The sequence below is a fragment of the Scyliorhinus torazame genome, chromosome 4 (assembly GCF_047496885.1).
Source record: "Scyliorhinus torazame isolate Kashiwa2021f chromosome 4, sScyTor2.1, whole genome shotgun sequence".
Lineage (NCBI taxonomy): Eukaryota > Metazoa > Chordata > Chondrichthyes > Carcharhiniformes > Scyliorhinidae > Scyliorhinus > Scyliorhinus torazame.
Window position 1 is genome coordinate 196,674,588 of NC_092710.1, and position 17,244 is coordinate 196,691,831.

The window sequence follows — 17,244 nt, forward strand, 5'->3', positions numbered from 1 at the left end:
TACACTATATCATTTTACCGTAATCCATGTACCTATCCAATAGCTGCTTGAAGGTCCCTAATGTTTCCGACTCAACTACTTCCACAGGCAGTGCATTCCATGCCCCCACTACTCTCTGGGTAAAGAACCTACCTCTGATATCCCTCCTATATCTTCCACCTTTCACCTTAAATTTATGTCCCCTTGTAATGGTGTGTTCCACCCGGGGAAAAAGTCTCTGACTGTCTACTCTATCTATTCCCCTGATCATCTTATAAACCTCTATCAAGTCGCCCCTCATCCTTCTCCGCTCTAATGAGAAAAGGCCTAGCACCCTCAACCTTTCCTCGTAAGACCTACTCTCCATTCCAGGCAACATCCTGGTAAATCTTCTTTGCACCTTTTCCAGAGCTTCCACATCCTTCCTAAAATGAGGCGACCAGAACTGTACACAGTACTCCAAATGTGGCCTTACCAAAGTTTTGTACAGCTGCATCATCACCTCACGGCTCTTAAATTCAATCCCTCTGTTAATGAACGCGAGCACACCATAGGCCTTCTTCACAGCTCTATCCACTTGAGTGGCAACTTTCAAAGATGTATGAACATAGACCCCAAGATCTCTCTGCTCCTCCACATTGCCAAGAACTCTACCGTTAACCCTGTATTCCGCATTCATATTTGTCCTTCCAAAATGGACAACCTCACACTTTTCAGGGTTAAACTCCATCTGCCACTTCTCAGCCCAGCTCTGCATCCTATCTATGTCTCTTTGCAGCCGACAACAGCCCTCCTTACTATCCACAACTCCACCAATCTTTGTATCGTCTGCAAATTTACTGACCCACCCTTCAACTCCCTCATCCAAGTCATTAATGAAAATCACAAACAGCAGAGGACCCAGAACTGATCCCTGCGGTACGCCACTGGTAACTGGGATCCAGGCTGAATATTTGCCATCCACCACCACTCTCTGACTTCTATCGGTTAGCCAGTTTGTTATCCAACTGGCCAAATTTCCCACTATCCCATGCCTCCTTACTTTCTGCATAAGCCTACCATGGGGAACTTTATCAAATGCCTTACTAAAATCCATGTACACTACATCCACTGCTTTACCTTCATCCACATGCTTGGTCACCTCCTCAAAGAATTCAATAAGATTTGTTAGGCAAGACCTACCCCTCACAAATCCGTGCTGACTATCCCTAATCAAGCAGTGTCTTTCCAGATGCTCAGAAATCCTATCCTTCAGTACCCTTTCCATTACTTTGCCTACCACATTTGAAGTGGTTAGAAGTATACATCATGGGACTTCCGGTGGCGGCTATGGAGGAGTAAGTCGCACATTTGGTGGCTCCCGCACTGGTCTGACTTTTGGACCTTTCCCCCGGACTTATTTCCGGTTTTAAACAGCAAATTCGAAGGCTGAGGCAATTGGGCACTGTTTCCACGCATCGGTGTATGGAGAAGAGGACCAGAAGTGCACGAAAGGGCAGAAACAAGAAGTCAGTCATGAGCTGCAGCGGGAGACAGTATGGCCAAGGGCTGGACCCCTGGGGTGGCAGCGCAGCGACCAACGGACCCAGTGATGCAGGCCATTCAGGATGTTTTTGCCAGGCAGAAGCGGGAATGCTTGGACCCGATTAAAGAATCAATTGATCGGCTAGAGAGCAGACTGGACGCCCAGGACTGGGCGATTCAGAAGGTGGAGAAGGTGCTGCTTGAACAAGAGGAGCATCAAACAGCGGTGGAGCTGGAGGTAGGGATGCCTCCGGAACTGCAGAAAAGGCTCCTGGAGAAGGTGGAGGACCTTGAGAAATGGTCCCGCCAGCAGAACTTAAGAATTGTCGGGCTCCTGGAGGGAGCTGAGGGAGCAGACGCTGGGGCATACGTGGCGGGTATGTACGAATAGCTGCTGGGGGATGGGGCATTCCCCCGACAATTGGAGGTGGACAGGGTGTACCGGGCGCCTGATAGGAAGCCGCGGGTGGGGGACCCTCCGAGGGCAATGGTGGTGAGATTCCATAGGTTCCTGGACAAGAAATGCATTCTTTGGTGGGCCAAGCGCACGCGGATTTGCAAGTGGGACAATAGCATCCTGCGGGTGTACCAGGACCTGAGCGTGGAGGTGGTGAGGAAGTGGGCAGGCTTTAACCAAGTCAAGGCTATTTTCTTTAAGAAGCAGGTGAAGTTTGGTCTGCTGTATCCGGCGTGTCTTTGGGTCACTTATGAGGACCAGCATCACTATTTTGAGTCGCCCGATGTGGCGCTGGACTTTGCGAAAAGAAAAGGACTGGCGGGAGTCTGAGAACTCTCGGACTTAGAGACAACTTGTTGGCCTATATTGGGCCCTTTTTTCTGTTTTTCTGTGATTTTTTTTTCTTTTCTCCCCTTGGTTTCTGGTGGGTTTTGTTTTCCTGTTTTTAAATTGGTTATGCCTTCTCTTATTGTTTGTGTCTGTTTTTGGAGCTCTGTTTAGGGAAAAGGGGGGGTGGCAAAATGTCAATTTTGCGTTTTTGGGTTCTTTTTCTCGGTAGATGTTGGCAATGTTCCTTTTGTGGGGTATTTTTTTTTTGTTTGTGTTTTTATTGAAGTGCACTTTTGTGGGATGGAGACCTGCCTGTTTGAGTTTTGATGGGTGGTGCTTTTGTTTATGGGTTTTCTTGTTGCTGGGTGTTTGTTTGGGGATTGTTAGATGAGGGAATTTGTTTGTATGGGCGGGGGGGAGGGGAGCGAGGGAACAATAGGTGGGAGACTTCTTGGTGCAGGGGGCGGGGCCACCAAGCTAGCTGGGTGAGCTAACTAGATAGGTTAGGTTTTAGAGTAGTGTTGCTGGGGGGGGAGGGGGGATGGGCTCTGCTGACGAGGGAGGGACTTCGATGGAGGGTCACTGATGGGGTCGGGAGTGGGGGCCGCCGTGGGGCGGGCCGGAGGAGGCACGCGCATGGGCTGGAGGCGGGCCCAAGAAAGGGGATGGCTGATCGGCGGTGGGTGGGGGGGCATTTTGCCCCCCAACTAGGCTGATCAACTGGAATGTTCGGGGGCTAAATGGGCCGGTAAAGAGGGCTTGTGTGTTTGCGCACCTGAGGAGATTGAAGGCGGACGTGGTGATGCTGCAGGATACACAGCTTAAAGTAGTCAGGTCAGGTTGAGGAAAAGCTGGATTAGTCAGGTTTTCCACTCGGGGCTGGATTCAAAGACAAGAAGGGTTGCAATTCTGATTAACAAGCGGGTGGCATTTGAGGTGGGGAGGATCGTCTCGGATGTGGGTGGTCGATATATCATGGTTAGTGGCAAGCTGCAGGGGATGAAGGTAGTACTGGTCAATGTATACGTGCCAAATTGGGATGACGGGGATTTTATAAAGCGGGTGCTAGGGAAGATACCAGACCTGGATTCGCATAGGCTGATTATGGGTGGGGATTTTAATACGGTTATTGATCCAGGCCTGGACCGGTCATGCTCGAGAACGGACAAGGTGCCAGCAATGGCAAAGGAGCTGAAAGGGTTCATGGAGCAGATGGGGGGTGTGAATGCATGGAGATTTAGGCAGCCGAGGGCCAAGGAATTTTCTTTTTTCTCCCACGTACATAAGATGTATTCCTGGATTGATTTCTTTGTTGTGGGTAGGGCCCTATTGGCGGGGGTGGTGGGCACTGGGTACTCGGCGATTGCGATCTCGGACCATGCTCCGCACTGGGTGGACCTGCAGGTTAGTATGGATAGCAAGCAGCGCCCGCAATGGAGGCTGGATGTAGGGCTATTGGCGGACCAAGCGGTGTGCGAGAGGCTGAGGAATTGCATGTTGAACTACCTGCAGGTAAATGATACGGGGGAGGTCTCAGCAGTGGTGGTCTGGGAAGTGCTGAAGGCAGTGGTGAGAGGAGAGCTGATCTCGATCCGTGCTCACAGGGACAGGACGGATAGGGCAGAAACAGACCGACTGGTAAAAGAGATTCTACGGGTTAATAGGAGGTATGCGGAGGCTCCAGAGGCAGGGCTTTTAAGGGAATGCCGGAGGCTGCAGGCGGAAGTTGCTTTGTTAACCACCGTGAGGACAGTGGAACAGCTCAGAAAGGCGAAGGGGGCGATTTACGAGCACGGTGAGAAGCCCAGCAGGATGCTTGCACAGCAGCTCAGAAAGGGGGAGGCAGCTAGAGAAATAGGGAAAGTTATTGACGGGGATGGGAACTTAGTTGGGGACTCGGGACTCGGCGGGGGTGAGCAAGGCCTTTCGGGACTTTTATAGCAGGTTGTACAGGTTGGAACCCCCTGCGGGGCTGGAGGGGATGAGGTACTTTTTGGACGGGCTGACTTTCCCGAAGGTGGATGGGGAGCTGGTAGAAGGGCTGGGGGCCCCGATCGGGCTGGAGGAGATAGTGGAGGGCCTGAAGGCCATGCAGTTGGGTAAAGCCCCGGGGCCGGACGGGTACCCAGGCGAGTTCTATAAAACGTTCTCTGGAATATTGGGGCCGGTGCTGATGAAGGTCTTTAATGAGGTTAAGGAAAGAGGGGCTCTGCCCCAGACGATGTCACAGGCCATGATCTCGCTCATCCTGAAACGGGACAAGGACCCGGAGCTGTGTGGGTCCTACAGGCCGATTTCCTTGCTGAACGTAGATGCTAAACCTCTGGCTAAAACTTGTCCTCCAGGATTGAGGACTGTGTACTGGACGTTATTGTGGAGGACCAGACGGGGTTCGTTAAGGGCAGGCAGCTGGTGGCCAATGTAAGAAGGCTGTTAAACGACCCGGAAGGTAGGGAGGTTGAGGTGGTGGTCACGATGGACGCGGAAAAAGCCTTTGACCGGGTCGAGTGGGATTATTTATGGGAGGTGCTGGAGCGGTTCGGTTTCGGGAGGGGCTTTATTGACTGGGTTAGGTTGCTGTACCGGGCTCCGGTTGCAAGTGTACGGACAAACAGGACGACTTCGGACTATTTCAGACTGCACCGAGGGACGAGACAAGGATGCCCCCTCTTCCCACTGCTGTTTGCGCTGGCGATAGAGCCGCTGGCCTCAAGGGGCTGGAAGGGGTTGGTCCGGGGCGGGTGGGGCACAGAGTCTCGCTGTATGCAGATGACCTACTGCTGTATGTCTCAGACCCAATGAAGGGGATGGAAGAAATTATGGGAATTCGGCCGGTTTTCGGGGTATAATCTCAATATGGGGAAGAGCGAGATGTTTGTGGTCCTGGCGAGAGGTCAGGAGAAGCGGCTGGGGGAAACTACTGTTCAGAGTGGTAGGGGACAGTTTCAGGTACCTGGGTTACAAGTGGCGCGGGATTGGGACCGGCTACATAAACTGAACGTGGCCCGCTGGTGGATCAGATGAAGGAGGATTTCCAGAGATGGGATGCGCTCCCGCTGTCTCTGGCGAGCAGAGTTCAATCGGTAAAAATGATGGTCCTCCCGAGATTCCTATTTGTTTTCCAATGCCTCGTCATCTTCATCCCGCGGTCCTTTTTTAAGCGGATAAATAAGATTATTGTGGGCTTTGTGTGTGGGGGGGGGGGGGGGGGGGGGGGGGGGGGCAAGTCCTCGCGAGTGAAGAGGGCAATGCTCGAACGGAGTCGGGGGCTGGAGGGCTGGCACTGCCGAATTTCAGCAATTATTACTGGGCGGCTAATATGGCCATGGTGAGGAGGCTGGTGGGGAGCTGGCGTGGGTGCACATGGAGGCAGCTTCAGTCTGGGGGCGTTGGTAACAGCGCCTCTGCCGTTCCCGCCGGTGCAGTATTTCACCAGTCCAGTGGTGGTGGCGGCCCTGAGAGTCTGGGGGCAGTGGAGGAGACATGTGGGAGCAGAGGGGGCACCGGTGTGGTCCCCAATCTGCGATAATCACCGGTTTGCCCCGGGGTGGATGGAGGGGGGTTCCGAATTTGGCAGAGAGCGGGGATAGAGAGGATGGGGGACTTGTTTATAGAAGGAAGATTCCCGAGTATGAGGGCGCTGGAGGGGAAGTTTGCATTGGCGGGAAGGAATACATTTCGATATTTACAGGTGCGGGACTTTCTGTGGAGGCAGGTGCCAACCTTCCCATTCCTGCCGCTAAGGGGGATTCAGGATAGGGTGGTTCCTGGAGGATGGATAGGAGAGGGGAACTTCTCGGACATTTTTAAAGAGCTTATGGGTTCGGAGGAGACGCAGACTGAGGAGCTGAAGCAAAAGTGGGAGGAGGAGCTGGTCGGGGGGGGGGGGGGGGGGGAAGAGATAGAGGAGGGCCTCTGGGCAGACCCGCTGGGTAGGGTCAACGCGACCACAACATGAGCAAGGCTCAGCCTGATCCAATTTAAGGTCGTTCACCGGGCTCACATGACAGTGGTCCAGATGAGCAGATTCTTTGGGGTGGAGGACAGATGCGTGAAGTGTGTGGAGGGGCCAGCGAACCATGTCGATATGTTCTGGGCATGTCCAAAACTGAGGGGATTTTGGCAGGGATTTGCCGACACCATGTCCAAGGTATTAAATATGAGGGTGGCAATGAGTCCAGAGGTGGCGATTTATGGGGTGGCGCAGGATCCAGGAATCCAGGAGGAGAAAGAGGCAGATGTTCTGGCTTTTGCTTCCCTGGTAGCCCGGAGGCAGATATTACTAGCATGGAGGTACTCAAAGCCCCCAAAATCGGAGACCTGGCTTTCGGACATGGCTGGCTTCCTCTGCGTGGAGAAAATTAAGTTCTCCATGAGAGGATCTCTGTTAGGGTTCGCCCGGAGGTGGTAACCATTTGTCGACTTCCTCGCAGAGAATTAATCGTCAGCAGAGGGGGGGGGGGGGGGGGGGGGGGGGGGGGTAAACAATGGTAGGACCTGGGGGAGTGGGAGGCGGTATTTGCACTATGTTAACATTTTCCTTGTTATGTACATTGTTGATTTTGTTGCTGTTACAATGCCAAAGAAATACCTCAATAAAATGTTTATTAAAAAAAAAAGTATACATCATGAGCAATATTACAGCTCCCAGTACCATTGAGAAGCCACACGCCTTTGCAACTCATGAGTTACCACATTCTCTTGTTTCTGATAATAGTACAACATTTACAAATGAGTTGTTCCAACAGTTTATGCAAAGGAATGGAATATGCCTTGTGCATACCGCGCCTTTTCATCCAGCTTCAATTGGTTTAGCGGAGAGAACTGTTCAGACATTGAAGGAAGGATGAGGATAGCAGGTGATACTTTAGGTACCAAGCTCTCGAGGTTCTTATTGGTTCTTATTTCAATAATGTATCACATCACCAACAACTATGGAACTCTTGCCAGCTGAATTATTGATGGGTCGAAGACCAAAGTCTCACCTGGATTTGCTACATCTCAATGTCAAAGTAAGAGTGGGAAGAAGACAAGAAAAGCAGGAGATACATGATTATCATGCTAAGGAGAGACATTTTAACAGGAATGATTGAGCTTATATCAGAAATTTTAGCAGCAACCAACATTGGCTACCTGGAGCTATTCTTAACTGAAGTTATCCAGTATCTTTGGCAGTAAAATTAAACAATGGAAGAATTGTTTGCAAGTTAAAAGATTTTATCTGCAAGGATGGCCATCTAGCATAGATAATGGGTTTAAGGGCAAATGTGAGGCACAAAGATGAGTTAAATGCGCAGGATGGTTGTGTTGTTTTGAACCAAGGACCATTCGCGGGTGATCTTATTCCTCTACAGCGTGACTCGGAGTTTCAGATATCACAATAGACGGAAATCTGGCTGTGGTTATTTTGACCGGATTTGATTCTGGCTTTGTTTCTGTTGCCTTCCAATTCCACTTACTACTATTTTCCTACCATTACCAACTATCTTCCTCTCCTATTCAAATTCCCTCTCAGGTCCCAATTCCCCTGCCAAGCTAGTTTAAACCTAGCTGTGTTTAACTGCATAGGCCCAAGGCTTTGAAATTTCCCTGAACCAACTTCTCTCCCAATATCTCTCTAACTCACTTTCCTGCATCAACACCCTCCTTTTTGACTTCACTTTTGATCCTCTAACTAGCTAATTCTTTTGCTTGGAGTTATTTTCATATATTATATAAATATAAATGTACATTGTTGTACAATTGTACAACAGTTTTTCACATGCCAGATAGATTACTAATCTCTCTGAGTAAAGCGTATTTTGAATTCCTCTTGGATTTACTACTCTTATATTTATGGTTCCTAAATTTGATTCCGCCTGCAAATCATAACATCCATAAGTTTGCCCCATCATATTCCTTCATTATTTTAAATATTTATTTTTAGCTGCTTCTCAGTTTTCTTTTTTCTAGAGTAAGGAGCCTAACCTATTCAACCTTTGCGAATATTGCATCTTCCAGGTCTGATATCATCTTGTAAACTTTCTCCAGTGTAGCCTAACCAATGTTATCAATAAGGTTAACATGACTTTTCTGCTTGCTTACGCTTTGCTGCTGGCACAAGTTTGCTTACAAAACATCAGAGTGGTGTGACTTGTCCAGCAAGTTTGAAATATTTCAACATAATACATCTGTGTATGTGTAGTATATTAAGATAATTGATTTTCTGAATTCACCCGCTCCAGTACCTTACAGTTAGGTAGGACTGTTCTCACTTGGCTCCATTTTTATCTAATTGTTTTGGGAGTACCATTTGCAATGGCTTCGCTTCCTGCGCCCACACTGTTGCCTCAGGAGTCTCTCTCAGGGATCGATCCTACTTCTCAACTATATTGCACCCCTCAGTGGCATCATCCGAAAGTACTGAGTTAGTTTTCACACGAACCGGCAAAACCCTTACCACCAACTGTCTCAACTCCTCCAAGAACAAAGAACAAAGAAAAGTACAGCACAGGAACAGGCACTTCGGCCCTCCAAGCCTACACCGACCATGCTGCCCATCTAAACTAAAATCATCTACACTTCCGGGGTCCGTATCCCTCTATTCCCAAACTGTTCATGTATTTGTCAAGATGCCCCTTAAATGGGGCAGTTGGCACAGTGGGGTAGCACTGCGGTCTCACGGCACCGAGGTCCCAGGTTTGATCCCGGATCTGGGTCACTGTCCGTGTGGAGTTTGCACATTCTCCCCGTGTTTGCATGGGTTCCGCCCCCACAACCCAAAAATGTGCAAGCTAGGTAGATTGGACACGCTAAATCGCCCCTTTATTCGAAAAAATTGGGTATTCTAAATTTAGACAAAAAAAGATGCCCCTTAAATGTCACTATCGTCCCTGCTTCCACCACCTCCTCCGGCAGCGAGTTCCAGGCACCCACTACCCTCTGTGTAAAAAACTGGCCTCGTACATCTACTCTAAACCTTGCCCCTCGCACCGTAAACCTATGCCCCTAGTAATTGACCCCTCTACCCTGGGAAAAAGTCTCTGCCTATCTAATGTGACCAAATTATCAGACTGCTTATTCAACATACAATATTGGGTGAAAATCCTGGTACTCTCTCCCTCACAGCACTGTGGGTGTACTTACACCGCAGCAGTTCAAGAAGACAGCTCACCATCCATCACCTTCTCAATAGTAATTAGGGAAGAGTAATAAATGCTGACCTAGCCAGCGACTCCCACATCCCGGAAATTAATTTTTAAAAACAGAACAAGCAGAAATTTCCTCCAATTAAATACTGGAAAGTCTGACGTCGTTTTTGGTACCAACTACAAACTTTATTCCCCATCTGGTGGGTCCATTCCCCTCCCTTTCACCACCTCCATAACATGAGCTGACTTTGCTCGTCTCAACTCATCCATTGCTGAAACCTTCATTTATCCTTTGTTACTTTTTGACTTGACTCACCCAGTCCACTCAGGACTGGACTCCCCACATTCTACTCTCGGTAAACTGGGAGTCATCCAAAATGCTGTTGTCTGTGTCTTGCCTTGCACCAAGTCCTGTTCCTCTATCACTTCAGTGCTTGCTGACCAACATAGACTCCCAGTCAAACAGCATGTTGATTTTAAATTGCTTATCCTCATTTCCAAACCCCTCCATGGGTTAACTCCTCCCTATCTCTGCAATCTCCTCCAGCCTCCAAGATATCTGCATTCCTCTAATTTTGGCTCCTTGTGCATTTCCAATTTTAATTGCTCCATCAGAGGCAGCCATGGATTCAGTTGTCTAGGCCCCAAAGCTCTGGAATTCCCAGCCTGCAACTTTCCTCTTTTGAGGCACTCCTTAAAATGGGGCGGCACGGTGGCGCAGTGGTTAGCACCGCTGCCACACAGTACCAAGGGCCCGGGTTCGATCCTGGCCCCAGGTCACTGTCCTTGTGGAGTTCACACATTCTCCCTGTCAGTGTGGGCCTCACCCCCACAACCCAAAGATGTGCAGGTAAGGTGGATTGGCCATGCTAAATTGCCCCTTAATTGGAAAAAAAAATAATCGGGTATTCTGAATTTATTTTTAAAGACACTCCTGTATGGGCAGCACAGTAGCACAATGGTTAGCACTGTCGCTTGACAGCGCCAGGGACCCAGGTTAGAATCCAGGCTTGGGTCACTGTCTGTGCGGAGTCTGCACGTTCTCTTCGTGTCTGCTCCGGGTTTCTCCCACAAGTCCCGAAAGATGTGCATGCTAGGTGAATTGGACATTCTGAATTCTCCCTCAGTGTACCCGAACAGGTGCCCGAGTGTGGCGACTAGGGGATTTTCACAGTAACTTCATTGCGGTGTTAATGTAAGCCTACTTGTGACACTAATAAAGATTATTATTATGAAAACCTACCACTTTGACCAAGCTTTTGGTCACCGATGTGTTGCAACTTCGGAGCTCCAGACTGTTGTATTGGGGAAAATGTCCCAACGATGCGCTGGTGAATCCCCTTCAGACGTTCACAGGTAAGGTTGCACGGAAATTGCCCATAAGTGCAAAATTCCCCTGGGCAATTTCCCTGCATTGGGCACCATCCGAAAATGTGGTTTAAAATCACACAAATTGGCGGTTTCTGCTGGGTTACACCAAAAGTTACCCAGAAAACGTTGAAGAATTAAAATCTCTTCCAATATCTGGTTAACTATTGCACAGACCCACACTGACCCTCTGGGGGGATGGGGGCTGTCTCCTCCCACCCTCCTAGAGTTATCCCACCCCCAACAAGAACTCCCCAATCCACAGGAATCCCACAGACTCCTCCTCAGATCTGACTCTAATCCTGACCCACCCTCCAACAACCTACCCACTTATCTTTTTTGCTCAACTTCTCCCTGACCTATCAGAGGGCTTTTAACCTTGGCTGGATCTTTAACTTAGAACTTACTTACAGGAGCTGGTGCTGTTAAAAAAGTGGTGGCCCTGAGGATGTGCCACACAGCCTGGATCTCATCTGGTCAGGGTAAGAAAATCAGAGAATGGATCCAAAAGCATTTCAGTTAAGAAACTAAGAGAAGAGTGGCAATCCAACTCTAAGGAAGTTCAGAGCCCAATATTCCCTTATGTGGCTCAGTATCAGTTCATTTTCTAATGCCTCGTCACACAACCTGGGCCATTTCACTGTGTTATAAGCACTGTATAAAAATACGTTTTCCTTGACTATTTCCATCTTCTTTCAAATCTGCAAATGTACCATTCTACATGCTGGTACTCTTGTGAAATCATTAACAAATCTACTGCAGCAATTCCTTCTCCAAGCTATTCTTTTCCACAATCTCAAGGTGATATTACCAACTTTATATTTCTCCTCTAATCTGCAGACGTTTAAATCCAAAGCTGTACATCACCTAATCAACCCTTCTTAATTTATCATAAATTTTCTTCCATTTTCAGCGTTGGTAATGTTTGAAACTAAACACCTTGGCTTCTTTTTAAAAAAAATAATATATTTATTCAGGTATTTGAAAATTTTTATAACATTAACATCCACATGGCAAAATGATCATTCCCCCCCCCCCGCCCCTCCCCAGCCCAATTTTCACGCACTTCAACCAAACAACAATGCGCCTGCCCCCACGGAATACTGCATCTGCTGACATTTTAATTTTCCCCGAGAAAGTCGACGAACGGCTGCCACCTCCGGGAGAACCCTAACATTGACCCTCTTAAGGCAAACTTTATTTTCTCAAGACTGAGAAACCCAGCCATGTCACTAACCCAGGTCTCTACACTCGGGGGCTTCGAGATCCTCCACATTAATAAGATCCGTCTCCGGTCTACCAGGGAGGCAAAGGCCAGAACGTCGGCCTCTTTCGCCCCTGAACTCCCGGATCTTCCGACACTCCAAAGATCGCTACCTCCGGACTTGGCACCACCCGTGTTTTTAGCACCGTGGACATTGCCCTAGCAAAACCCTGCCAAAACCCTCTAAGCTTCGGGCATGCCCAAAACATGTGGACATGATTTGCTGGGCTTCCCCTCACTTCGCACACCTATCCTCTACCCCGAAAAACTTGCTCAATCCTAGCCACTGTCATGTGTGCCCGGTGGACTACCTTAAATTGTATCAGACTAAGCCTGGCGGGGCCTTAGCTTCTTAATAATACAAAAATTACAATAACAGGCCACATTTATAATTTAAAGACTGTGAAAATGACTATTAATTTTAATTTTTCATTGTTTTAATAAATTTAGAAAACTATTTGCGACATAAATGTATAACAGGAGAGGCAGCATGAAATAATTAGTCCATTAAATAATATACATTATATATATGTACATTTAATTGACAAGGAGACAATTAAATAACTTGCATTTTGCAATGTACGTCAGGGATCAAATATGTAGCTTACGTGGTAAACATTGTAGATTACACTGCGATGCAAAATGATTGTGCATTACAGCATTAATATACATTTAATATTTGTTTATTACAGCTGCTGTCATTTAATACAGATTATCGTGCACCAAATATAGATGACATTTAATTTTATATCCAATATTTAACAGTTAATTTAATGCAAAATAATTGTTAATAAGATATTGCCTGCATTGTATCCAGACTCTGCTATTGTCACTTATTTTTTTCCTGTTAGTCAATGTTAATACACAATATAAATATAACTTAGTGGATTCTATTGCCATAATCAAACTAGATTATAAAAAGGAATATACATATATTCACAATATTGATCAGTATTGTGCCTGATACAGAAAAATGTACTTTCACAATAATAGCATATTTAATCTTCAGTGAATGGACCCTGCTAATAGCCAGCACACAAGGAACAGTTCTGGCCTGTACTGGAAATGCTAAAACTGATAAATCTGTGAAAATTACACCTAATCGTACAATAAATCTACACCGGTAAGTTCATTACAGCCTTTAAATTATAGATAGGAGTATTCTTATTTTTTTGTAAATGTACTTATTTTCCATTACAATTCCCTTAGCTTCGGGAGAGCAGCTTGGCCTCAGAGCAAGGAAGAGTTCTGAAGAAATGTACAACAGTTTGCTGGAGGGCTACAACAGTTCACGGCAAAAGTTTATCTTTTTAAAGTTATTTTTTAAATATAACTACGTCTGATATAGTGGTGACAATATATGTATAATATATATATATAGTGTGTATTGATTTTAACTAACTAGATAAATGTACATTGAAAACAGAGGTGCACTCCTGAACATTAACAACTGTCAATGTTCCACCATATTCATTGCACTGCAGAATATGATTGATATAGTCCATTGAGTGAGGAAGAATGGGACCTGTGATCTCTAAACTGTAAGAGTCGGTAGGGCCAAGGCAACCCTGGACTTTTCCACAGGTATTGGCAACCTACAAGAGGGAGAGAAAAAGTCCAGAATTATATTGCTATATATTATGTATGATACATATTCTGGAGTGTTCTCAAAGGTTTAACACACAGGTAGACATATAATGTTAAATGAACAATACCGGAGAGGAAGTAAATAAATAATTGTGAGCACTCTGTTCTTGCTCCCCTCTCCACTAAGCTAAATAGGCTTGTCCAAACCTCCCGGCGGGTGGGTGTGTGTGGGGGGGGGGGGGGGGGGGGGGGGGGGAGGAGGAGGAGGAGGAGAGAGAGGGAGAGAGAGAGAGAGAGAGGGAGAGAGAGAGGAGGAGGTTCTGAGGAGTGCACTGAAGAGTGCCAGCATCTGGTGGACCAGCCACTGAGCATGCCAAAGCCCATCCCGTTGGTGATACTGCTGGGGCGTGAGTGTTTCCAGGGGGGCGGGTTGGATGGGTTCCCACATGGCCAGAGGCTCTCTGAGCACTTACTGGATACAATGAGCAGCCAGGTGTGAACAGCCAGGGGCCTGTAAGTTGCACCAAAGGGGTGCCTTTAAATCATACTGCACAAATGGCGGTCTCAGCCAGGCCAGCCCGATCCTGAGGGGTACACCCAGAATCCATGGACTTAGCACCAATTTGTTCCCCGCTACTCCCTACAACCTGGCAGCCACCCCCAGCAAGTCAGACACGTCTGGAGAGGTTTCTGACCTTCCCACTCCCCCTCAACAGCCATAGTGCCCAGGCCCTGCTTGTTAAATACTTGCACCAATTCGTCGTGCCTGCGTGACCCCCGCCTGGGATGGGTGGAGCATCGTAAAGGGCTGGAGCATGCGGTGTCCAACCCACTAATGACATTCAAATCCATGCAAATGCATGGGACCGCCAGTGCAGGATGCAAACTTCAGTACCGCCGCAGAGGGGGGCCAAAGCACGGCGTCGGAATCGGTGCAGACTCAAATTACGATTTTTTGCAATTTCCCGGTATTCTCCACACGATCGCGATTCTAGCTGCCATCGTCGGGAGGCGGAGTTTCCAGCCCAACATCTGACAACAAATTGCATTTCAGGCTTACAACTATAATCAAAGCAAAATGATAATGCTCACAAACAAATACACACTTTACTTCAGATACCCCTCAAAGTAAATTCCAATTTCAAATTTACTTTTTAAATTACAAAGTGAAAAGTAACTTTTTGAAAATTGTTTTGACAGATGACTTCATCACTCTTTATTCAGTCACTGAAAATATTTTTCCAATTCATGCAACAGAAACTTACCTGGAGTAACTGTAAAGATGCTCCGGGGAATGCCACAGGGCAAAGCAGTGTGGGTGGCAGTCCTCTTTGTACACCCTCTTGTGCGACCATATGTGGTGAGTTCATTAGAAAAGTTATTAATGATGCTGTATAGGGTCCTTCAACTACAACCAGAAATTTCAGTTGCATATCCTGATATTGCTGGTGCCTGATAAGAATAAATTAAGGATAATATTTCCTACAATTGCTATGAATTCTGAAATATTGTAATACTACTGGTTGGGTATTGGAATAGCTTACATTGTACACTTGACTTTGTACATCATGTTGCCATCGGAGTTTCCTGTTTTCAGTGCAGGAAAAAAGAGACGTATGCAACAACAATGAAAGGGAGTATTATTGTAGTTAGTCGCACATTGATGAATATAGAATTAGTGAATTAAAATGTAAATATATAGAGTTAATCATAGGAATTTAAAGCATAGGAGACCATTCGGTCCATTGTGTCCAAACCAGCTGACAAGGAGCCCTGCTGCCTAAACCCACTTTCCAGCTCTTGGTTCGTAGTTTTATAGTTTATGGCACTTCAATTACATATTCAATTACTTTTCAAATGTTCTGAGGATTTCTGCCTCTACCCCTCTTTCAGAAAGTGAATTCCAGCTCGCATCACCCTTTAGGGGAATAAATCTCCTTCAAATCCCCTCTAAAAGTCCTGGATCTTTTCCTCCTGGTTATGGACCCCTCAACCACGGGAATGGAGCATTCCTATCCACTCAATTCCAGAGGCCTCATAATTCCCTACACTTCAATTAGGTTCTCCTCTCAGCTTCCTCTGTTCCAAAGAGAACAACCCTAGCCTAACCAATCTTACCTCATAACTAGAATTCTCCTGTACAGGCAACCACTTTGTAAATCTCCTCTGTTCCCTCTCTAATGCAATCACAGCTTTCTACAGTGCAATACTCCAGCTGCGGACAGACCAACCAGCACTTTATACAGTTCTAGCATAACCTTCCCTTTCTTCTATCTTATATTCTCTGCCCCGGCTAATGTATTAATGAAAATCACATTAGAATGTAGAACTATTACTGGACCATGAAGTAGCCATACTAATAAAATGAACAACAAAATGTGGAAATGAGAGACTGGAGAGATTAAACAGGCTGGAACTGGAGATAAGTATGATTAATGACAAAAAAGATCAATAGGTTTTATGCTCTAGAACCAGATAGAGAAAATAATATACCGTATGCCAAGTTAACTGATGCTCACCGGTACAAAGAATGTTATCCTCATCAGCTATTGGTAGTTGTATGTCTACTTATTAATTTCACCTTATATAGACTTGTTTAATTTTTCTTAAAGTGCAGGCATACAAAGAGTAGATGTGGTACTAATCATGTATACCGAAGTCCACAGGCGTTTAAAAGGAGAGATTGAGAGCGCGATTCGCTGGTCGCATTGCACTCCAGGGAGTGCACATCATGGCTGGAGAATCAAGGATGAAGCCTCCTGTGGGCTTCCCGGCAGCCTCCGCACCTCACGGGATTCATACGTCTCACAAGGCGTCGGAATCGAGACCTCTATCCGAAAGGGTGTGTCATGATATTCAAACACACACATCATGATAGACACACCAACAGACAAATCAGAACACAAAACACCACAACCAATGACAGAAAGATATAAAAGCACAAACACGACACCTGGTGGTCAGTATTAGCTGGAGACAAGGACAAGGACAGACCTGCTACACGACACACTCAGGGAGACAGCACGTGCAGAGTATCCAGAATGAACTGTATACAAGAGTTAAAATAAAATAGAGTTGTACCACATACAACTGTGTTGGCTCATCTGTGCACCAGAGCACCCAACACCACATGGTACAGGAGTGGATCGATACCTGCCGGCATACCTCAGTGTACACAGACAACCAGCAGTGCCCAGGCAAAATGATAGAGCTCCCGGTTCCGCAGCCGCTCCAGTGCCACGGCGATCTCCGCGAAAACTGGCGGCGATTCCGGCAAGTGTTTGAATTGTTCCTGGTGGCAGCTGAACTCCAAGACCTGGATGATAATGAAAAAATTGAATTTCTCCTCACCATCGCCGGTGCAAGGGCAAGAGAAATATTCACAAGGTTCAGGTTCTTCAGGAGGCAGCAAAGGTACGATTACCAGGCAGTCCTGGACAAATTCTCCAAGTACTGTGAAGAAAACGCAATCCAATCGGCAAGTAAAGGTAAGAAAAGCGGCAGTACTCACCTCGTGGCCTGGATCCCGGAGCCCGAATTCCCAGAGGCCGAAATCCCGGGCCTGAGAGAGGGCTGGGTCGAGGTCGGCGGCCATCTTGCTAAAG

The 17,244-nt window shown here is 47.0% G+C and overlaps 1 protein-coding gene across 1 annotated transcript in view; it reads right to left on the minus strand.

The window, feature by feature from the left end:
- Positions 1-12,467: 12,467 nt before the first annotated feature.
- The window catches only part of LOC140410679 (protein downstream neighbor of Son-like), a 49,849-nt gene continuing 45,072 nt past the window's right edge, over positions 12,468-17,244 (minus strand). Inside the window, exons 8-9 of the mRNA XM_072499067.1 lie at positions 14,905-15,091; positions 12,468-13,647 (exon numbers count right to left, since the gene is read on the minus strand). Of these exons, the coding sequence (XP_072355168.1) occupies positions 13,450-13,647; positions 14,905-15,091 (385 nt within the window). The 3' untranslated portion in view covers positions 12,468-13,449. The remainder of the gene's footprint in view (positions 13,648-14,904; positions 15,092-17,244) is intronic.